This window comes from Coregonus lavaretus, assembly GCF_964263955.1.
Source record: "Coregonus lavaretus genome assembly, chromosome: 24".
In the NCBI taxonomy this organism is placed as follows: Eukaryota; Metazoa; Chordata; class Actinopteri; order Salmoniformes; family Salmonidae; genus Coregonus; species Coregonus lavaretus.
The window spans coordinates 30,725,529-30,749,421 of NC_140011.1; the positions used below are offsets into that span (position 1 = coordinate 30,725,529).

The 23,893-nt window shown below is 42.2% G+C and overlaps 1 protein-coding gene across 1 annotated transcript; it reads right to left on the reverse strand.

Annotated features, from left to right (window-relative positions):
- Positions 1-593: 593 nt before the first annotated feature.
- Positions 594-22,849, reverse strand: osbp2a (oxysterol binding protein 2a). The gene is made up of 14 exons (XM_084140942.1): positions 22,376-22,849; positions 20,390-20,595; positions 7,913-8,163; positions 7,479-7,647; positions 7,038-7,161; positions 6,678-6,747; positions 6,045-6,179; positions 5,695-5,940; positions 5,443-5,563; positions 5,198-5,301; positions 4,430-4,525; positions 4,111-4,295; positions 3,701-3,921; positions 594-3,540 (listed from the first exon to the last, which is right to left on the reverse strand). Exons 1-14 carry the CDS (start codon positions 22,534-22,536, stop codon positions 3,398-3,400), a joined length of 2,232 nt encoding a protein of 743 aa, XP_083997068.1. The 5' UTR covers positions 22,537-22,849; the 3' UTR covers positions 594-3,397.
- Positions 22,850-23,893: the final 1,044 nt, after the last annotated feature.

The window sequence follows — 23,893 nt, forward strand, 5'->3', positions numbered from 1 at the left end:
GTTGGAAAAATTACTTGTGTCATGCACAAAGTAGATGTCCTAACCGACTTGCCAAAACTATTGTTTGTTAACATGAAATTTGTGGAGTGGTTGAAAAATGAGTTTTAATGACTCCAACCTAAGTGTATGTAAACTTCTGACTTCAACTGTATATAACATCTTAGGATATTTCAAATCAGGGTATCAGGTGAAGAACAAGGAAATTACCTATTCACTGTTTGCAATACACTTGCATTTTCATTTTTCTAATCATATCTGTAGCCTAACTCATGAATAATTGTATTTGAATTATTAGACTACCTGAATACTACTTGTAGCCACACCAATCTGCTTTCACGCCATAGTATACTTGAACACTTACATGGCATTTGACAATTCAAGCCCCATGTCAGAATCATGCTTTTTCTTATTTTAGGTGGACACGCATTACATCAGCAATATTACAATGTACACTATAGCGGCACCTGCTGGATATAAGTGCAATTGCAGCAACATGAAAAACAAAACGTTTTTTCATCCTCAGGTTCAGAGGTCAGTTGAAGACTAACATTAATCATGATTACAAATCTGGCAAGCCAATAAAGTGCACATAATTAGATTGAATTGCTTTTATTGAGTGGTACCTTGAATACATATTTGTGTGCTAGAGGCAAGATGACATCAAACGAGTAATGTGGTGTGCAGCCCTCAGTGTCCTTTCACTACCCCATCATGAGACCCCAGGGCATCCATCCAACCAGCCAAGATCAGACAGACTGTCCCAGGGGAAATCTCCTCTTGGCTTTTGAGTCTTCAACTTGTCAAATTTATTTATCATCTATGTCTTGAGTTGAGAACTGCATGACACCAAAGCTGGTTACAACATTATAGACCATCTCTGATAACACTGTGGGTGTTTTGAAAGACCACATTGAGACGGTTTGTGTTTATTCAAGCAAAAAAGTCCATTTTCGAGGACCTAGGGCACAAGAGGTGAATTCACACGATGTTCTTCTGTGAATGAAGTCTAGAAACAACTATTGATGCTAATGCCTAATTAATACTAGGCAACAGTGCATGAGCACACTAAACCATGCATTAGCTACACGTGGTGCCACAACACTCGTTTGAGTTAATTGATGGTGCATGTTTAAATGCCTGCAGTCAAACACAAAGATGTGTAATAATTGAAGTACACACCTCAGTTGCACTGTGAAACTCAACATTACACATTCTATAGTATAATTCATACGATTTCTTAATATTTAAAAAAATATATAAGACGTTGAAACATTTCATTGCACAGGGTGGAATCATTAACCAATTTTGTTAAGATTTAACATTTTGTCTGTACATAATGCATCCATCACCAACATTTGAGAAATCAAGACACTTGAACAAAATCATAATCGTGGGTAGCTTCTTACATACTCAAAATTCCCCCACCGTTTTTGGTCTGTACTAATCGCTCATGGACAGACGCATGTAACATAACTGGTAAAGACTTTAGTTCTGGGTTTCCTTGATGAGGTTTGTACAGACCAAAAGTGCCCAGTGATACCAGTGTCCACTACATGGGTGTTTTCATGCACTGCAGAAAAGCACTGTTTGTTACAAATCTGGGGAGTGCCTAGAAACACTGCCACTGCACAATGTTACATATAGATATGCATAATGTTACATATAGATATGTAAAGTACACTGGGTGCTCTTTCCATGACACGGAATCTAGGTGAAAGCTTTGATCCCTTATTGCTGTCACCTGCTAAATCCACTTCAATCAGTGTAGATGAAGGGGAGGAGACAGGTTAAAGAAGGATTTTTAAGCCTTGAGAAAATTGAGACATCGTTTGTGTATGTGTGCCATTCAGAGGGTGAATGGGCAAGACAAAATATTTAAGTGCCTTTGAACAGGGTATGGTAGTAGGTGCCAGGCGCACCGGTTTGCGTGTGTCAAGAACTGCAATGCTGCTGGGTTTTTCATGCTTAACAGTTTTCCGTGTGTATCAAGAATGGTCCACCACCCAAAGGACATCCAGCCAACTTGACTCGACTGTGGGAAGCATTGGAGTCAACATCGGCCAGTATCCCTGTGGAATGCTTGACACATTGTAGTCCATGCCCCGACGAATTGAGGCTGTTCTGAGGGCAGAAGAAGGTGCAACTCAATATTAGGAAGGTGTTCCTAATGTTTTGTACACTCAGTGTATATTGGAGATCCTTGGAGTAGAGAGCCATGTCCGTTCTGGTTACACTATTTCTATGTGCAGCTTTTTGTTTCATAACCGTTCAGTTACGCAAACTTGGGTGAGCTGACATGGCCGGGTAGTTGTTCTTGAGAACACAGTCACGGTGCAACATGAATACAGGCCTCTATATCTCCAGCAGGAGGATCACAGTTCCTAACCAGCTCAGAGTGGAACAGGACATCCTTTCCTTGAACCAAACACAACCTCTTTCACTTTACCCCTTTCCTCCCCCTTATCCATACAACTGTCCCAATATTATTCTATAATATTATAAACTTATGGTAGTTATTACCTTATTACCAGATCAATGGGGCACCAGGCACCACTAGACATATCACCTCAACTAAATATGGGTTTCCATGCAATAGCCAGTGGTGTAAAGTACTTAAGTAAAAATAAGTACTACTTAAGTCGTTTTTGGGGGTATCTGTACTTTACTTTTTATATTTTTGACTACTTTTACTTTTACTTCACTACATTCCTAAAGAAAATGCTTAGCAGGACAGGAAAATGGTCCAATTCACACACTTATCAAAATAACATCCCTGGTCATCCCTACTGCCTCTAATCTGGCGGACTCACTAAACACATGCTTCATTTGTAAATTATGTCTGAGTGTGCCCCTGGCTATCCATAAATAAATACAAAATGAAAATTGTGCCTTCTGGTTTGCTTAATATAGGGAATTTGAAATTATTTATACTTTTACTTTTGATACTTAAGTATATTTAAAACTTTTACTCAAGTAGTATTTTACTGGGTGACTTTCACTTTTACTTGAGTCATTTTCTATTAAGGTATCTTTACTTTTACTCAAGTAAGACATTTGGGTACTTTTTCCACCACTGGCATTAGCTCTATTTTGTAACTCTTAATCAAAATATCTCAAATAGTTATGTCTCTCAAACTCACTGTTGCACACACACACACACACACACACACACACAAGGCCATGCTTGGGAAACACACTGGTCGGTGAGGGGGACATAATGTTCTTGAAGTTTGGCATGGAGGGCTCTGTCTTTCTCGAACACACAAATACACACACATGGACAAAGAGCTGTCCACATGTCCATGTGTTTGCAGCATGTGGACCCCTCCCTCTGCTTGTCCATCAGTCCTTCAGCTCTGCCCTCCAGTGATGATGTCACAGTCCCAGGGGTGGAGCCTTAGAAGATCTCAGGGCATTGGCTCCAGTCCTGTCTGTCTTTGGCCTCCCAGTATCCACCCCTGTACACGTAAGTGCTCTCCCCCGTTGAATCATCTGTCCTCCTCTCGAACCACAGTGGCTGGAAGCCCTCGATGTCTTGGCCTAAGGAGTCAGAGACACAAACATACACAGATGTTCCTCAATATGGGTAACATCTTGCTGACATACACTGTATTGCAATTGTCAACTTTCGCTTCCTAATTTCTATACTGTAATCTCTCTTGAGATGTCTTTTATCTAGTCCTTTCACTCCCCTCCTCACCTTCTTCCAGAACCTGTGTGGCCTGTGCCTCCCTCTTCCTCCTCTCCAGCCTCTGTCGTTCCTCCAAACGCTGTTTGTGGGCGTTGGCCTCGTCCCACAGCCCCGCCTCCATCAGCCGTTGGTCCGGCCTCAGGCGGCTGTCAGTGGGGGCCACGCCCTCCTCGGGCTCGTTCAGGGTCAGGGCCAGGGAGGAGAAGAAGTGCATGTTCTCAGCATTCTCCCTGGGGAGTGGAGGAGAGAAGACACTGAGGTGAGACAGATAGATAGGATGGATAGAGAGGGAGAGGGCTAGTAGCGACAGGTAGTGAGGTGGGAGTAAGAAGAGGTGCAAGGATGCAAGAGGAGGAGAGGAATCAAAATGATTGTATAAATAAGGCTGACTTCATAATATGCAGGCAGGCTGATCTTACGGGAGTGGGTATTTCTTCCACAGCAGTTTGGGCTGGAGGGTCTGGTAGACGGTCTTCTGTTTGCCCTCTGACCCTCCACATCCCCGGCTACTCTCCACTATCTTGGCGGTCTCCATCTTGTCGTCCCAGGTCCCAGACAGGATGTGATGGGCCGTGCCCTCGCTGTCTGCTACCACCCCTGTCACCTGGAGTCAACACCAGAGGAGGGAGGAGACATTGAGGATGTGGGAAGGACTGCCACTGTTTCCAGATCAGTTTTTTCAAACAGTCTGCATGCAGTACAGAGACCCAGAGGGCACAGGGGAAACCATATAGTTACCTTGCGTGAGAGGTCTCTGGAGAAATAACTGTAAGGGACAAACTTGAGGTGGCAGGTGTCCTTGGTCCTGTGGTTGACTATTTCAATGTCCCCAGACTACAGAGAGAAAAACACAGGCTATTTATCCCATGACTCAGGCTGATGATTCTCCTGGGGGAAATTAGCTTTGGAAAACAGATTGGATTGTGTTTTTGGCAAACATGGAGACCTGATGATTCACGCAGACATAATGAGAGAGAGCAGAGTGAAGCAGATTCTGCACAACACTGCACACCACAGGAGGCTTCTGAGGGGAGGACGGCTCATAATAATGGCCGGAATGGAGCGAATGGAATGGCATCAAACACATGGTTTCCATGTGTTTGATACCATTGCAATTATTCCGCTCCAGCCATTACTGCAAACCCGTCCTCTCCAATTAAGGTGCCCCCAACCTCCTGTGCCGCACACATACAGATGTAGGATCTTCATTTGATCACTGTTTTGTTGCTGAGAATTGTCCTGCGCCGCAGGAAATGCAGAAGAACATTGTGATTTATATAAATTCACTGAAAACCCCACACGGTTACATTAACAGTATTGCACTTTTCATGTAGCCTACTTTTGGCCAGCTAATAGCCTAACCACCGATCAAGTAACATTAAGGACTAAATGTTCAAATCCTGTTGCTGCAGGATTATTTTAATTTATTTGATCCTATATCTGTATACAAACAATAGGGACAAACGGACTGTACACAAATACACATTAAATATGTGAGACACTCACCTGGTCAATCCACAGTTTGCCCACTATGATGTTGTGCACCGTGGAGGTGACTTTGCCCCACACATAGTGATTCCCACTGGAGTGGAACTGCAGGTGGATGCAGCCTAGAGAGAAAGATAATTAAAATAAACAGCATTATACAAAATGAGAAATGTCGAATTAAGATGGATTTGAAATAGCTATGTGACATGCTTCTGTATGTGCATATTGGAGGAACATTCATGTACTGGGTATGCAGGGCTCACCTAATGGCATTACAGAGATGTATTTCCCTCTGAACTTGCTGTCGATAGTGATCTCCTGCCACAGGGTCCAGCCTCGCTGTGACGTCACATGGTGGGCGGCGGCTGGGGGGTGGTGACTGACCTGAGAGAGCAGGAGGAGGAGGATGACGTTGGGGCTTTAGACTTCATTCTGTCTGTCTCTGTGCATCTTAGACATACATGTTTCAGAGAGAGAGAGTGCCTGTGTGTTCCGGTGTGTGTGTTGTATCTGACCTGCTCGCAGATGGAGCGGTAGCCGAAGTCGTCCAGGCGGTCCAGCTCGTAGGTCTCCCCCAGCAGGGGGTTGAAGGGCTTGGCAGTGCGGTGGATGGTGGTAGAGTAGGAGGACACAGAGAAGGCTGCCACCAGGCACATCTGCTCCAGGGCCGATTCGCAGCGAGCCGCCCGGTCCAGCAGGTCACTGTACTCCAGATCCTCAGTCAGACGCTGCAGCATCGACAAGGGCTCGTTGAAGTTCACCTGAGGTCACAGACGCATTGGAGTTAGAGCTTGCATTTAATATACAAACACTACATAATGCAAACACTAGTACAGACCGCATAATCAGTTCTCGTTTTTCTTACAGGCATGGGGATCTTGGACAGCTCCTTGCCAATGCAGTTCTTCATGATGCTCCACAGGTTGAGGGAGTAATTGGGTTTGTTTGGGATGCGGCTCCGTCTAACTCTACGCAGCTGCACGTTGTTGGAGCCAGAGTCCTGAGGAACACATGCATGGTCAACCACAGTTAGTTAGGTAAGCTGAAGTATTATAGGATAGACCTCAACTAATCTTATCTCATCCTAAAGTATTGTATCATACCATCCCCTAGGCAGGGTTCCCCAACTGGCGGCTTTATTTGGCCCCCCAAATCGCTTTGGATAAAAGCGTCTGCTAAATGGCATATTATTATTATTATTCTGAGCAAAAAAAGTATTCCCTCACATTATAGAGAGACCGTATACAAATGTAAGCAAGGTTTAAAATTATTATGTTTTAGTCAAACATTATATCTGTTTGGGCTTCTTGCAGTTAATTTGCAGTCTACAAATTATTTGTAATTCGGTTCCGGCCCCCCGACCATCCACTCAAGAAAATAAATCAGCAAGCGGGTGATTCTAGTTGATGATCCCTGCCCTAAGGTAAGATAACGTTGTCTATGGTTTACTAAAGCTCTGTATGTAAAGATGTGGTAAAGCATCAATCTGCAGACTTACATTCTCGTTGTGGCTCCATTCATTATTGGGTAATCCTCCACTCATGATACTCTGGTTACTGCCGGAGCGTCTGAAACACAAACACACTATGACTACCATATACACAAAACACAGTCAAATGAATTCATTATACATAATAAAGTCTAATGAATTATGCTAGCATCGTCATATTACATAGCTACATGAATGAACTCTACTTGGCCCCATGATCAGTAGAGATAAGGTCAGTGACCCTGACTGAGGAAAGAAAGAAAAGCCACACACTATCATGGTTCTGAATCCGACGCAACAAATGTAATAACTAACGTTTCAACAACAAGCTTCCTTCATCAGGGTTTCATCCCAGTGACCCTGACTGACCTGTGCTGGGTGTGGTCAGAGGCGGTCACTGTGATGAAGGCAGGGGAGTCCTCCATGGCATCAAAGAACTCTGTATCTTCATTCTCATCACTGGCGTCTCCTTCCTGCGTCCTCTCACCTTCATCTGCCAGGTACACAGGATAATTACATTTTGAGTTAGGGTGTTTTTGTTTGTCTAGATCTGATTCTCAAACCGGAGTGCATATATGCTCCGATAAATGAAATTCTGAAAGATACACCAGCGACGTCACACTATGAATGCAGTGCCAGGGATGACCAGAGGAGGGCCAGTTTCTTGTAAGATTCCAATCCATACCAAGCAATAAACTGCACCAAACTACCTTTACGGTAGGAGCTTAAACCATTGATAGTGTTTTCTAATCAGTTGCACTATCAAATATGAGAGGAGAGAACAGACTTGTGTGTGTGTGTGCCTCTGACCTGGGTGTGTGCTGGGGTCCTCTCTCCAGGCCCTCTCCAGGCTGTTGTGCTGCTTGGCTAGCTGTTCAATAGTCTCCTCCAGGTGATGGCGCTGTTCTTTCTCATACTGCAGGGCTCTCTGCCACCTCCGGCTGTGTGTCTCTGCTACGTCCAGGAAGTCCCGACAGGCCTGCGACCATACAGAGGAGAGGAGCGGGCAGCCACAGAGGTGACAATATATCAATGACACATCTAACGTTACAGATCATAGCTACACCACACAGTCAAATATAATAAACTCCTATTGATCATGGCATTAAGAGTTCTTATTGTTGTATTTATTAAAGCATTAGGATGACTACTAGCATTGGTCATACTGAAAAATCGATTGAAGTAGCCAGTAGGCGTTGTACTGAAATGTTAGCAAAGTGTTAGCAAAGTGAGTCGGTCCTCACATTGATCATAGCATTGGAGGTGATGCGGAAGAGTGTGGCACGCTCGTTGACAGTCTTGAGTTTGTCAGTGCCGTCGGTGGCTGCGCGCAGGTCCTCGAGCTCGCTGAGGGATCGCTGCAGGGCGGCGCCGTGTTTGCCGATTAGCTCGTTGCAGGTGCTCAGGTCGTCCAGCTTACTGGCCAGGGTCTTCAGAGCCCCCTGGGTCAGGGCTCGGTCAGGCTGGGGCACGGGGGCCTCGTCTCCAGAGTCATCTGCACACACAGAGGGTGGTAGGGATGGTTAGACGAATTCAGCACTGAGTTTGTTCAATTCATTCAGGCATTTGCTTACAAAGCCATATTCTTAGAATAGCATTTATAGATTCAGTCTGTAAGTGGAGGAAAAGATCATGATTGATTTGAGGGGCGGAATGTGTTATTTCCTTTTGTGCCCTCGGGCGGTCACACAGTTTCCATTATGTACCAAGAAGATGAGGTAAAGATACTGTGGACACTTATAATTGTGACGCAGGCAGAGATAAAACAATAACTTCTCACTGACACTGACAAAGAGATATGGAGACAAAGAGAGGGATAGATGGAGAGATACTACAGAGATGTGAAGTTATGTATGGGAATAGATTGAGCGTGTGAGAGTGGGGGATGGAAAGAAAGAGAGATATTAACTCAATACACCGTTGTGACCCCCCCACCCCTCTCCTCTGCCAGCAGAAAGCTGTGAATTACATTTCCACGGTCGCCGTGGAAACACAGGCCAATGCAATTGGAGGGCTGGGTTATTTTTAGCAGCGGAGGGAGAAAAACGATGACGCACTTCACTTCCCTCCTCCCCGTGTTGGTGCCATCAGTCACAGGCAGCTGAGAGGCAGCAAGAGGAAATAAATAGACCAGTACCAGCAAAGGCAGACATATTCCTGGGGAGGGAACATTATATGGACATTAAGGTGCTCAGAGAGGACAGGTGGAACAGACAGACAAGTCTCTCAGTGAGAGCAGCAGTGTTACAGACATCGCAGAGCTGCTGGAGTCTGGCGTTTGAGACATCCGCCATGGTCACCTAGATCTCCATGACCCTGCCATCTGCATCCTACAACAACATAGTCACCCGAAGTCCTACCCTGTAGTCTAGATTATTGACACCTCAAAACTGGAATACTACTGTTCAATGGTAGTCTAGGACATTGGACAAGATTGAACTCTAGAGAAAACAACATTATAAAACCCTGACACTTTACATGGAGCCAGAGGCATCAAAAAGCACAAAATCAGAACACCTAAAATTATAAATAGCCCTTGCTGTCTAGAAATAAAATGTAGGCTACTCATCTCCATAGGGACATAACTTTGCCAAACTCAAACACTAATGTTGTGTGAATCCTGTGGTTGTAAGTAAATGTCAGTGGCTCCAAGAGAAGGAATATAATATCTATTGTTGACAGGAAACTCATTCAACAATTCTAGATGAAGTTGCGTGGAAAAAGGAATGGGGGGGGGGGGGGGTGAAATATACTTCTCCCATGGGCAAAGAAACTCAAAAGGGGTGATCATATTAATCAACAATAATTTCGATCCGAATGTGCAAATTGTCCAAACAGATACGCAAGGTAGATGGATTATTTTAAATATGTTATTGGACCATAAACAGATATGGCTCATTAACCTTTACGGACCAAATAATGATGATCCACACTTCTTTGACAATATATATAATAAATTATCAACTCTGCAAGCAATTCAAGACTCTATTATTATGGTGGGAGATTATAATACCGTTTTAAATAGCTCAATGGACCGTAAAGGAAATCACACTACAAACAATCAACCTCATGCTCTTAAGGAAATCGTGAATGTCATGGATACATTAGAACTAGTAGATATATGGAGGCTTAAATATCCTGATCTAGTGAGATATACATGGCGGAGACTCAATCAAGCTAGTCGTCTTGACTTCTTTCTTATGTCATTTTCGTTGGCACCAAAAGTTTAAAAAGTGTTGTTAGGGGACAGAATGCGGTCGGACCATCATATAATTGGCATATACATTACTCTTACTGAATTTCCACGTGGGCGAGGATATTGGAAATGTAATCAAAGCCTATTGGATGATAACTTGTTTTTAACTAGGACAGAGGAATTTATAACGGATTATTTTCCGACATAACACAGGTACAGCAAATCCCCTTATTGTATGGGACACCTTTAAATGTGCCTTTAGAGGCCATGCAATTCAGTACTCATCTCGAAAACAAAAGCAATTTAGGTGAAAAGAGTCCACACTAACAAAGGAAATAGAAGGTCTAACAGAACAGATAGATAGCAATAAAAACTGTAACAGAGGCTCAGAATAAATTAGATGAAAAACAAAAAGAAATGGAGAAACTTATTCAAGAAAGATCCAGTGTAATATATTATAAAAATAAAGCAAACTGGATGGAATATGGGGAAAAATGCACCAAATTCTTTTTTTAAACTTCAACATAGGAATGCTACCAAAAATAATTTCTTGAAACTGGTTACAAATGACGGAGTCATCCATGATTCACCAAATTATAAGGAGGAAACAAAGTACTTTAAGCATTTGTTTTCGTTTCAGTCGCCTACATCTCCTCTAACTGAAGCAAATTGTAGAGATTTTCTTTCTATTGATAATGTAAAATTAACAGCCATGCAGAGAGACTCATGTGAAGGTGAAATTACAGAGGAGGAACTTCTGGATGCAATTAAAGACTAAGTCCGGGAAAACTCCAGGGTTGGATGGCATACCAGTCGAGGTATACCAAACCTTTTTTGATATACTCAGAGGACCGTTATCAGCATGTTTTAACCACTCCTATGTAAATGGTAGATTATCAGACACTCAAGAAGAAGGTCTGATTTAATTATTACTGAAACATGAGGCCCCTTACACTTCAGTGTTGTGATGCAAAAATTCTAGCAAAATGTATAGCGCATAGAATTAAAAAGGTATTGTTGGACATTATTCATTCTAATCAGACAGGTTTTTTACATGGGCAATACATTGGAGATAATATAAGGCAAGTACTGGAAACAATAGAACACTATGAAAAATCTGGGAAACCAGGCCTACTATTCATAGCAGACTTCGAAAAGGCATTTGATAAAGTACGACTGGGGTTTATATATAAATGCCTGGAGCATTTCAATTTTGGACAATCTCTTATAAATTGGGTTAAAATCATGTATAGTAACCCTAGGTGTAAAATAGTAAATAATGGCTATTTCTCAGAAAGTTTTAAACTGTCAAGAGGAGTAAAACAAGGTTGTCCACTATCGGCATATCTATTTATTATTGCCATCGAGATGTTAGCTATTAAAATCAGATCCAACAATAATATCAAGGGATTAGAAATCCAGGGCTTAAAAACAAAGGTGTCATTGTACGCTGATGATTCACGTTTTCTTTTAAATCCATAACTTGAATCCCTCCACAGCCTCATAGAGGATCTAGATACATTTTCTAACCTCTCTGGATTACAACCAAATTATGATAAATTACATTACCATGTAGTTTACCAATAAAATGGTCTGATGGTGATATGGATATACTCGGGATACATATCCCAAATGAAATAAATGATCTCACTCCAATAAATGTTAATAGAAAGTTAGCAAAAATAGATAAGATCTTGCTACCATGGAAAGGTAAATACCTGTCAATTTGTGGAAAGATCACCCTGATTAACGCTTTAGTATTATCCCAGTTTACCTATTTGCTTATGGTCTTGCCTACGCCTAGCTAACAGTTTTTTAAATTATATGAGAAAAAAATATTCCATTTTATTTGGAACGGCAAGCCAGACAAAATTAAACGGGGCTATTTATATAATGAATATGAATTTGGAGGACATACATTATTAAATATTAAAGCATTAGACCTATCACTAAAAGCTTCAGTCATACAAAAGTTATACTTAAATCCGAACTGGTTCTCTAGCAAATTAGTAAGATTGTCTCACCCAATGTTCAAGAATTGCCTTTTTTCCCTTTATTCAGATTACAACCTCTCACTTTCAGTTATTTGAAAAGGAAATAATCTCCCAAATATCACTTTTTCTACAGTGGGGGGAAAAAAGTATTTAGTCAGCCACCAATTGTGCAAGTTCTCCCACTTAAAAAGATGAGAGAGGCCTGTAATTTTCATCATAGGTACACGTCAACTATGACAGACAAAATGAGGAAAAAAAATCCAGAAAATGAATTTATTTGCAAATTATGGTGGAAAATAAGTATTTGGTCAATAACAAAAGTTTCTCAATACTTTGTTATATACCCTTTGTTGGCAATGACACAGGTCAAACGTTTTCTGTAAGTCTTTACAAGGTTTTCACACACTGTTGCTGGTATTTTGGCCCATTCCTCCATGCAGATCTCCTCTAGAGCAGTGATGTTTTGGGGCTGTCGCTGGGCAACACGGACTTTCAACTCCCTCCAAAGATTTTCTATGGGGTTGAGATCTGGAGACTGGCTAGGCCACTCCAGGACCTTGAAATGCTTCTTACGAAGCCACTCCTTCGTTGCCCGGGCGGTGTGTTTGGGATCATTGTCATGCTGAAAGACCCAGCCACGTTTCATCTTCAATGCCCTTGCTGATGGAAGGAGGTTTTCACTCAAAATCTCACGATACATGGCCCCATTCATTCTTTCTTTACACGGATCAGTCGTCCTGGTCCCCTTGCAGAAAAACAGCCCCAAAGCATGATTTTTCCACCCCCAAGCTTCACAGTAGGTATGGTGTTCTTTGGATGCAACTCAGCATTCTTTGTCGTCCAAACACGACAAGTTGAGTTTTTACCAAAAAGTTATATTTTGGTTTCATCTGACCATATGACATTCTCCCAATCCTCTTCTGGATCATCCAAATGCACTCTAGCAAACTTCAGACGGGCCTGGACATGTATTGGCTTAAGCAGGGGGACACGTCTTGCACTGCAGGATTTGAGTCCCTGGCGGCGTAGTGTGTTACTGATGGTAGGCTTTGTTACTTTTGGTCCCAGCTCTCTGCAGGTCATTCACTAGGTCCCCCCGTGTGGTTCTGGGATTTTTGCTCACCGTTCTTGTGATCATTTTGACCCCACGGGGTGAGATCTTGCGTGGAGCCCCAGATCGAGGGAGATTATCAGTGGTCTTGTATGTCTTCCATTTCCTAATAATTGCTCCCACAGTTGATTTCTTCAAACCAAGTTGCTTACCTATTGCAGATTCAGTCTTCCCAGCCTGGTGCAGGTATACAATGTTGTTTCTGGTGTCCTTTGACAGCTCTTTGGTCTTGGCCATAGTGGAGTTTGGAGTGTGACTGTTTGAGGTTGTGGACAGGTGTCTTTTATACTGATAACACGTTCAAACAGGTGCCATTAATACAGGTAACGAGTGGAGGACAGAGGAGCCTCTTAAAGAAGAAGTTACAGGTCTGTGAGAGCCAGAAATCTTGCTTGTTTGTAGGTTAGGGTTATAATTTGCAAATAAATTCATAAAAAATCCTACAATGTGATTTTCTGGATCTTTTTCTCTCAATTTGTCTGTCATAGTTGACGTGTACCTATGATGAAAATTACAGGCCTCTCTCATCTTTTTAAGTGGGAGAACTTGCACAATTGGTGGCTGACTAAATACTTTTTTCCCCCACTGTAATTGGTTAAAGAAAATTGTGATAAATAAAAAAGTATACCAGTTTCATTGAAGGACCAAATGATTGACAGCCGTCCCATATAGATTGCAAAATAGTTGGGAATTGATACGCAAAACAACGGCGGATTCAAAACTTAGAATTTTTCCATTAAAATTATTATATAAAATTCTTGCTATAGAATGTTATTTATATGGGGGATACAATCTTCCCAGCTCTGCAGATTTTGCTGCGAAGAGACAGAATCATTAGATCATTTGTTTTGGTACTGTCCATTTGTAGCTTGTTTTTGGACACAGGTCCAGGAATGGCTAAAGGATTGCAATATTTACCTGGAGCTAACCCTGCAGATAGCACTACTGGGTGATCTGAAAAGTCATAGTCAATCGATCAATAATATAATAATACTTTTAGCAAAAATGTTTATATTCAATTTACGATCTGTAGAAACAATGAGAATAGAAAGGTTCAGAACTTTTGTAAAATCCAATATGGGAGGTGTTGAATGGAGCTGAAGGATGGGACTAATAACAACAACTAATAACAACAAGATAACTAATGTAAAGCATACTGTGTTCATAATAAGTATATACAGTGAGGGGGAAAAGTATTTGATCCCCTGCTGATTTTGTACGTTTGCCCACTGACAAAGACATGATCAGTCTATAATTTTAATGGTAGGTTTATTTGAACAGTGAGAGACAGAATAACAACAAAAATATCCAGAAAAACACATGTCAAAAATGTTATAAATTGATTTGCATTTTAATGAGGGAAATAAGTATTTGACCCCTCTGCAAAACATGACTTAGTACTTGGTGGCAAAACCCTTGTTGGCAATCACAGAGGTCAGACGTTTCTTGTAGTTGGCCACCAGGTTTGCACACATCTCAGGAGGGATTTTGTCCCACTCCTCTTTGCAGATCTTCTCCAAGTCATTAAGGTTTCGAGCCTGACGTTTGGCAACTCAAACCTTCAGCTCCCTCCACAAATGTTCTATGGGATTAAGGTCTGGAGACTGGCTAGGCCACTCCAGGACCTTAATGTGCTTCTTCTTGAGCCACTCCTTTGTTGCCTTGGCCGTGTGTTTTGGGTCATTGTCATGCTGGAATACCCATCCACAACCCATTTTCAATGCCCTGGCTGAGGGAAGGAGGTTCTCACCCAAGATTTGACGGTACATGGCGCCATCCATCGTCCCTTTGATGCGGTGAAGTTGTCCTGTCCCCTTAGCAGAAAAACACCCCCAAAGCATAATGTTTCCACCTCCATGTTTGACGGTGAGGATGGTGTTCTTGGGGTCATAGGCAGCATTCCTCCTCCTCCAAACACGGCGAGTTGAGTTGATGCCAAAGAGCTCGATTTTGGTCTCATCTGACCACAACACTTTCACCCAGTTCTCCTCTGAATCATTCAGATGTTCATTGGCAAACTTCAGACGGGCCTGTATGTGTGCTTTCTTGAGCAGGGGGACCTTGCGGGCGCTGCAGGATTTCAGTCCTTCACGGCGTAGTGTGTTACCAATTGTTTTCTTGGTGACTATGGTCCCAGCTGCCTTGAGATCATTGACAAGATCCTCCTGTGTAGTTCTGGGCTGATTCCTCACCGTTCTCATGATCATTGACATCCTTGGAGAGCTCTTTGGTCTTGGCCATGGTGGAGAGTTTGGAATCGGATTGATTGATTGCTTCTGTGGACAGGTGTCTTTTATACAGGTAACAAGCTGAGATTAGGAGCACTCCCTTTAAGAGTGTGCTCCTAATCTCTGCTCGTTACCTGTATAAAATACACCTGGGAGCCAGAAATCTTTCTGATTGAGAGGGTGTCAAATACTTATTTCCCTCATTAAAATGCAAATCAATTCATAACATTTTTGACATGCGTTTTTCTGAATTTTTTTACTGTTATTCTGTCTCTCACTGTTCAAATAAACCTACCATTAAAATTATAGACTGATCATTTCTTTGTCAGTGGGCAAACGTACAAAATCAGCAGGGGATCAAATACTTTTTTCCCTTACTGTATCTGATGGAAGTTAAAGCTGATCTACCCACTAAAAAAAAAAAAAGTTAAAAAAAGTAAATGTCAGTATAAAAAATGTAAATATCACAAATACCTACAGTAGATCCTACTGTAAAAACACAGATCTGGGCCTTTGCCTGCTTCACGTGACACATGCATGCATATATAAGCTACAATCTCCCAGGCAGGTTGTCTGAATCAAGGCCAGTGTCAGTCAGAGCAGCCTTGGAGCGCCAGACCACAGTGAAGAACTCCCATGCTGTTATTAGAGAAAAAACTATCAGAGGAAACTGGATTTGTGAGCTCTCTGGGGAAGAAGATTAAAACGAAAGAGAGTGAAAACTCCTTCAGGCATCTGCAGTGGTCCGATGACCCATATACAGCACATGGGGAGAGAGACAGATAAGAGCACCCAGAAGATATCCCTCACTCTGTCACACACACACATACCTCCGACAGCTGCTCTACATGGTGCTGCTATGATACCAGTGTACAACTTCTTTAGCATAGTCACCAAACCTGTGACTCTGTATCGAAGCACACCCCTCCTAGGAAATGTCTGTGATAATGTAGTCTAAATGGACTTTGATAATGTGGTCTAAATGGACTGTGAGTAATTTCTGCCACACAGCAGGAGAGGAGGAGGGCTGCATGGTATGTTTGTCTGTACGATAGTTAAGTACACATCATCTGTCATGTGTGGGAGTCAGAGGAAAACATGTCAGCAGATAATTGATAGAGATGGCCCTGACTCATACATCTGAATGACTCATGTGTGACTCACAGTGATCCGGCCCTACATGTGATGGAGAGGGAACCCACAATGGGGATGGAGAGAGGAAAGATGCCAGGCGAAGGAGTAAGGAAAGAGGAGAGACAGGTGGTGTGAGCTACTGTATGGTGTTACGAGTGGACATTTACAGTGCCTTCAGAAAGTATTCATATCCCTTTACTTTTCCACATTTTGTTGTGTTACAGCCTGAATTTAAAATTAATTCAATTGAGATTTTGTGTCACTGATCTACACACAATACCCCATAATGTTATTAATTAGGCTTTGGATGGTGTATCAATACACCCAGTCAGGTGTCCTTCCTAGCTCAGTTGCTGGAGAAGAAGGAAACTGCTCAGGGATTTCACCATTAAGCCAATGGTGATTTTAAAACAGTTATAGTTTAATGGTTATGATATAAGAAAACTGAGGATGGATCAACAACATTGTAGTTACTCCACAATACTAACCTAATTGACAGAGTGAAAAGAAGGACGCCTGGAGTCTCCATATTTTTAAGCATAGTGGTGGCTGCATCATGTTATGGGTATGCTTGTAATCGTTAGGGCCTGGGGAGTTTTTCAGGATAAAAAAGAAAAATGGAGCTAAGCACAGTCAAAATCCTAGAGTAAAACCTGGTTCAGTCTGCTTTCCTCCAGACACTGGGAGATTAATTCACCTTTCAGCAGGACAATAACCTAAAACACAAGGCCAAATCTACACTGGAGTTGCTTACCAAGAAGACAGTGAATGTTCCTGAGTGGCCGAGTTACAGGTCTGACTTAAGTACTTTACACCACTGAGTAGATTTAAGTAAAAATAATTTCAAGTACTACTTAAATCGTTTTTGGGGGTATCTGTACTTTACTATTTATATTGATGACAACTTTTACTTCACTAGATTTCTAAAGAACATTATGTACTTTTTACTCCATATATGTTCCCTGACACCCAAAAGTACTCGTTACATTTCTAAGGCTTAGCAGGACAGGAAAATGGTCCAATTCACACACTTATCAAGAGAACGTCCCTGGTCATCTCTACTGGCTCTGATCTGGCGGACTCACTAAACATAAATACGTCATTTGTAAATGATGTCTTAGTGCTGGAGTGTGCCCCTGGCTATCCGTAAATTAAAAAAACTAGAATATTGTGCCGTCTGGTTTGCTTATAAGACATTTGAAATGATTTATACTTTTGATACTTAAGTATATTTTAGCAATTACATTTACTTTTGATACTTATATTTAAAACCAAATACTTTTAGACTTTTACTCAAGTAGTATTGTACTGGGTGACGTTCACTTTTACTTGAGTCATTTTCTATTAAGGTGTCTTTACTTTTACTCAAGTAAGACATTTGGGTACTTTTTCCACCACTGGCATTAGCTCTATTTTGTAACTCTTAATCAAAATATTATCTCAAATAGTTATGTCTCTCTAACTCACTCTGTTGCACACACACAGTATGTGTATGACAATTGGGTACTTTTTTGACCACTGAATCTACTTGAAAATCTATGGCAAGACCTGAAAATGGTTGTCTAGCAATGATCAACAACCAATTTGATAGAACTTGAAGAATTCTGAAAATAATAAATTGGCAAACGTTGCACAATCCAGGTGTGTAAAGCTCTTAGAGATTTACCCAAAAAGACTCACTGCTGTAATCGCTGCCAAAGGTGCTTCTACAAAGTATTGACTCAGTGGTGTGAATACTTATGTAAATAAGATATTTCTGTTTTTAATTTTCAAACATTTCTAAAAACATGTTTTCACTTTGTAATTTATGGGTATTGTGTGTAGATGGGTGAAAACAAAATCTGTTTAATCTATTTTGAATTCAAGCTGTAACAACAACATTTTGAATAAGTCAAGGGGTATGAATACTTTCTGAAGGAACTGTAAGTCAAGGGGTATGAATACTTTATATTGAGGGGTTGGCGGGACTTATAAACATATTACCGCAATTATGACTAGGTCGGTTGGCGGAAATAAAAGTACAGGCTTTGTTGCCGGCAATACCTTTCAGATATAAAGAAAAGTCAGCAGAATGCTAAAGTTGGCGGCAAAACGTCTTGGTTTGAAAGGTGATACAATAAGACCCTGACAGATGATGATCACAGCAGAACTACAATCCAGTTAAAACAACTGGTGTGTCCATCTATTACCACCTAGAATCTTCTTACTGAAGACCTCTACTGTTATAATCATCAGTAGAACACACACATAGCCCATACACTCACTTCCCCCTCACACACACACACTGATCTAAGAAGCTGTTCTCAACTGACTTGCCTGACTCACCACTCGCCAGGCTGTAAGAATGTCCTTAACTGACTCGTTAAATAAAGGTTAAATAAAGAAACAGATGTCCATAAACACAAGCATACACTGACAAACAACCCCTCCAGAGGGTAAGAGTACTGGGGAATGAGGCAGAGGCACACCCCTCTCCTATGAATGAATGCAGAGCCCTGAGAAAATAAGACATAAACCCTATCTGTAGAAAAACGTGCATTACATGTAATAGATCTATTACCACCATCTGTCATATTTAGGTCAGTTCAAATCAGTAAGGAGCTAAAAAGATAGAGCTTTGACTAAGCATTGCCGCAAAGAGAAGCGAACACATACAAGATACCAAATAACATTTAATAATCAGGTAATCACATTTGTTCCATTGTGCAGCTAATAAATGAAAAAAGGGCCCCAATGACGTTTATTGGTGCTCAGCTCATCAGACTTCTGCAATACTACTGGAAAATCTGCCACAGTTAATAGTCAAACACACTAGTAAAGTCCCAGACAGAAATCAGTCTACCCCACTGACTGTCAAAGTCTATTACCATGAGGAAAAAAATACCTTATAGTACCACACAGGGAATGAATCCATTCACACGTACACACACCAACCCCTCCACTATAGCTTACTTGACAATTCTTTCCTCAATATCATTATTGCAGGTAATAAATACTCACAGAGGAAAACTCATTAGGAGGCTGCACTCAATCTCTTTCTCTACTGTGCAGACGGAGAGAAAATTGTCTCAATGGAAATATGAAGCATCTCTCTCTCTCCATAGCAGTGGGAGGAGGAGTATAAATGCTGGAAGGTCACTTCATTCAACTCTGGCTGTCGTCATACTCAGACAAAAGGGAGCGGGAGGGAGAGCGAGACACAGAGGGAGGGGTAGAGAGGGAAAGAGAGAGTAAGTGTGTGAGGGAAGATGAAAATTAGATGTAGGGCAGAGAGCGAGATGAGAAAGAGAGAGGTATCTTACAAGCTGTGCCCTTGCACTATCCTTGGCAGTCACCCTCTTTTCCACAAGCTCACGAAGTGCAAATCAGAGACCGGGACTTAAACCAGCAATCGGTGGAGACAGCTCAGAATTACACAGTTCAATCAAGACAATGAACTCTCAAGGACACTAGAGCAGTGTGCCCACTTAGCAATGCAATGAGCAAAAAAGCCACATGATAGCTTGTTGAAATGACTGATAACTGACAGTCTCCATTGGAGGGTTTAATGGGAACAGAACCAACCACCACAATAATTACAGTCAAATGTTGCATTATATATAGAGAAAACAGGAACACTTGTCCCAAACGGTCAACATTTATTGAGCAAGTCCACCACCTTGTGGTTGATTGTATAAATGACACTGATAACCTTGACACAGAATGCTACATTATTAGATTTGTTTACCTCAGGTCCTTAAACTTGAACATTTCAAAAATAGAACCTGCAAGTAGTGGATGCTTTGACAGTTACTGTCCCAATATACATTTTCACCTCCAATGAGAAGTAAGCCAAAGGTAAAATATCCTACTCTTATAATACTTTGTCATCACTTTTTCATAATGTATATTCTAATTCCTTTCAAGTCACAAATCACTGTGTTGTGTACAGCAGTAAGGCCACAAATCCTACAGTGTTGTCACACTTTATTTTGAATGTAGGCTAAGCATTCTTCACCCACTCTCCCATTTAAAACATCCAAATCCACCCAAACATATGATTTTCCACTGTCTCTCACCTGATTGGTGCATCATGTGACTGGCGTTGGCCTTAGCCTGTTGGAGGGCAGAGACCCAGCGCTGACTCTCCCCATCTGAGGTGGCCTTCAGGTGGTAGCTCCGCCCCCCGCTGGTCAGCACCAGGTGGCACGCGTCACCCACCTCAATGTGTGCAGTGGTCAGGGAGATGGTGCCACGGCAAGTGTGGGCCATCTCTGCCTGAGTCCTAATGCACAAAGACGCGCACACACCAACACACGTCCACACAGAGACAAGGGAAAAGAGTCTGCTGACTAAATCTAGTTCTACAGAAACAGAAATGTCGCACAACACGGTACGCACACACACGCACACCACAAAAATTCAGCCAAATACACATGCAATTTTTTATATTTCATAGAAGTACAGTATCTTACAGTTTGTTACACCTGCACCTACTAGAGCATAGCTGATGTGAGTGCTTGGAAATGTATTTCTGTGTCCATGTCGGTTCAATGTGCATGTGTTGGTTATGCCAGGGCATTTAACTCTTTATTCTGTGCTGGTACTCAAGAGTACAGTTACATAAACACACACAGCAGGGCAGTCATGCATTCCCATCAGAGACTGTAGGGCAGCCAGGGAAAGTGCTGATGCCCAAGTGTCCACACGCACACACCTCTGACTAATAACACCGTCTGGCTGACATCCCTCTTAACTGGTTTTACGGAAGTGTGCCTACCAACTGTGAAGGCTATTACTAAATCAGAGGACCACACTTTCACACTTTTTAAAGCATCAGGTAAAACATGTCAAACATCATAATGAAATGTAACGACCTAGGCGGGTCCCGTAGGTTGCTACATAGATAGAGAGTACGACACTACATGACAGTCAAATATCATCATATAACCAGTCAAATATCATCATATAACCAACCATAAATATACACTCAGTGGTCAGTTTATTAGCTACACCATCCTGTTCACAAAAATGTGAACGGAATGGCTAGAATGTGCAAAACGAGTGACATAAGCGAAGGAGCGTGGTATGATCGTCGGTACCAGGCGTGCCGGTTCCAGTGTCTCAGAAATGCCCAGGCTCCTGTGCTTTTCACACACGACAGTGTGCAACAAACAAAAATCCTCCAGTTAGCAGCAGTCCTGTGGGCTAAAACAGCTCGCTGATGAGAGAGGTCGAAGGAGAATGGCAAGAATCGTGCAAGCTAACATGCGGGCCACCAACAGGCAAATAACGGCGTAGTACAACAGTGGTGTGTAGAACGGCATCTCGGAACGCACAACTCGTTGGTCCTTGTCATGGATGGGCTATTGCAGCAGACGACCACACCGGGTTCCACTCCTATCAGCAAAAAATAAGAAGTGGCTCCAGTGGGCACACAATCACATGCCTGGTCTGACAAATCCCAGTTCCTACTGCATCATGCTGATGGCAGAGTCAGGATTTGGCATAAGCAGTAGGAGCAACGTTTGAATGTCACAGTGTATCTGAAAATATCCCCAGAGAATTCAGGCTGTTCTGGAGCCAAAGGGGGGTCCGACCCAGTACTATATGGGTGTACCTAATAAACTGGCCACTGAGTGTATCTTCACTCATTTAGAGTCTGATAAGTTTATATTTTTCTGCTTTTGCCTAATTGTATCCCATACATTCTGCATTTATGCCCTGTCATTGACTGTGACTAGAGAATGCCCTTACTTTGGGATGATGCTCATCATGGCATGCTGTTCTCAATTGCCAAATATCTTAACAGACAGAGTTGTTTTTGTGAGTAATATTGTCCCAACTACAGTAGTTCTAAAGTTACCCGTTACTGCATTGATACAAATTGTGCACGCCAAGCAGTCTATTACTGTCAACTACATGATTCATCTGAAATTACAGTCACTGTGGGTTTGGTTCGAAACTGCACTCGACTTTGCTTGCATTAACGCAGCTAGCTATCTAGCCTGATTTGACATCTAGCTAGCGTTCTAACGGTAGCATAGCTAGCTGCTAGCAATTACCTGTAATATGACAGAAGGCCGTTGCTAAGGACAAACCACCGGCGTTGGTAGCCCTTCAAGTAGTTAGTCCATTTATATAACCAGCCTTTGTATGTGTCAGACGCCGCAGGTTGCCCCCCTGAAGAAGTAGGGGAAGGCAAACACTTCCCCGGTTCACTCATTTGCACCACTGTCAGCGGTTGATGGAGTCAGAGGAATCAACACTGAGCTGCTAACGTTAGCTAGCTACGTTACTAGCTAGCCCCTGGAGGGATGATACTGCTAGCTAGCTTGCCTATGAACGACCAACACCGCACCTGCTTTACCCATGAAGCAACGCCGACGAGGTAACCCACTGTAGCTATTTACTAGTAGTTCAGCTAGACGGAGTGGGGCTACCACCGGGTTGGAGAGCGTGTTTAGCTATCTTGATTCTCCCTAACCTAGCGGAGAGTTCAGCACTGTTCCTGATGAGAGCAGGGGAAGAGGAGTGTGACGTAGTTGCTCGGCCAAGTCAAACACTGGTTTATGACAAAGATTGTCTATTATATTGACAAGATATTCGAGTGACCGCTCTAACAATGGAAATACATGTACTAAAAGATGAAAGGCAGGCGGGAGGAGGCGAGATCAGGGCTGCAGTCCAAACACGTTATTTTTACCCCCTTAGCCCTCGCGCTAGCCACTTTCCCTCCGGGGAATCCCCGTCGGAACAGGATGCCGTTTAATTGCCATTTTAAGTGGAGGTCCAATTCACAAACGTTGCCCCCTTGGCCTTCGATTTAGCTGGAGGCAGGGAGTGAAGAATTTTTAACACTTGTGGGGTTGATATAACCCACAAATCAATGCAAACTGTAGTCACCTATCAAACTCTGGTGGCCGCGAAGTGTCAAATGTAATCAACAATGTTGCATTTTCGCTATCTTGCAAATACATATAGATTACATTGATTTTAGCGTTGGCAAATTGGCTTATTCTCGTAGTGAGTAGTCTAGAAAACGGAGCTAGCTTCATAAACACATTTTTTGGAATTCTGAAATTTATTGAAATAAATGACCAAACTATAAAACTAGCTTTCCAGCTATGGGTAGCTAGCTACGTTAGCCTGCTAGGTACGTTAATAGCTTTAGTTTTTTTCTAGGCTCAACTCTCCCTCGCTTGGGCAAGGGACGTTTAAGGTACACTCGGATGTGACGATGTAAAACGTAATTCAAGGGCTGGGAGTTTAGGGCGGGGTGGTCTACTTTGAGTTTGGACTGCAGCTAAGGTGGGACCATTATAGCCAATGAGAGGGCAGTTACGTGTGTGAACATGCCATTGAGAAAGAGGACATATCTTTGCCATTATAGCTTCTGTGCCATTGAGGCTATCGCCATTTTAAAGTAGGCTGATTGCTCCCAACTCATAGGAATCCCCAACCAGTTGACTACTTTAAAACGGTGGAAGCCCTCAATGGCAACATCCATGCTAAAATAGGTTATATCCATGAGGAGTCCTCTTTCTATCTCTATGACAACAGGAACAACTCCGATATTAAGT

Bases quoted from the DNA above. Each gene is read 5' to 3' on its own strand.
- osbp2a (XM_084140942.1), bottom strand. From the start codon at position 22,536: ATGAGTGAACCGGGGAAGTGTTTGCCTTCCCCTACTTCTTCAGGGGGG. The intron at 4,526-5,197 runs GTGAGTGTCTCA...TTCTCTCTGTAG, and splicing joins GCAAACTGTGGATTGACCAG to TCTGGGGACATTGAAATAGT. The intron at 3,922-4,110 runs GTAAGATCAGCC...TCCACTCCCCAG, and splicing joins TGGAAGAAATACCCACTCCC to GGAGAATGCTGAGAACATGC.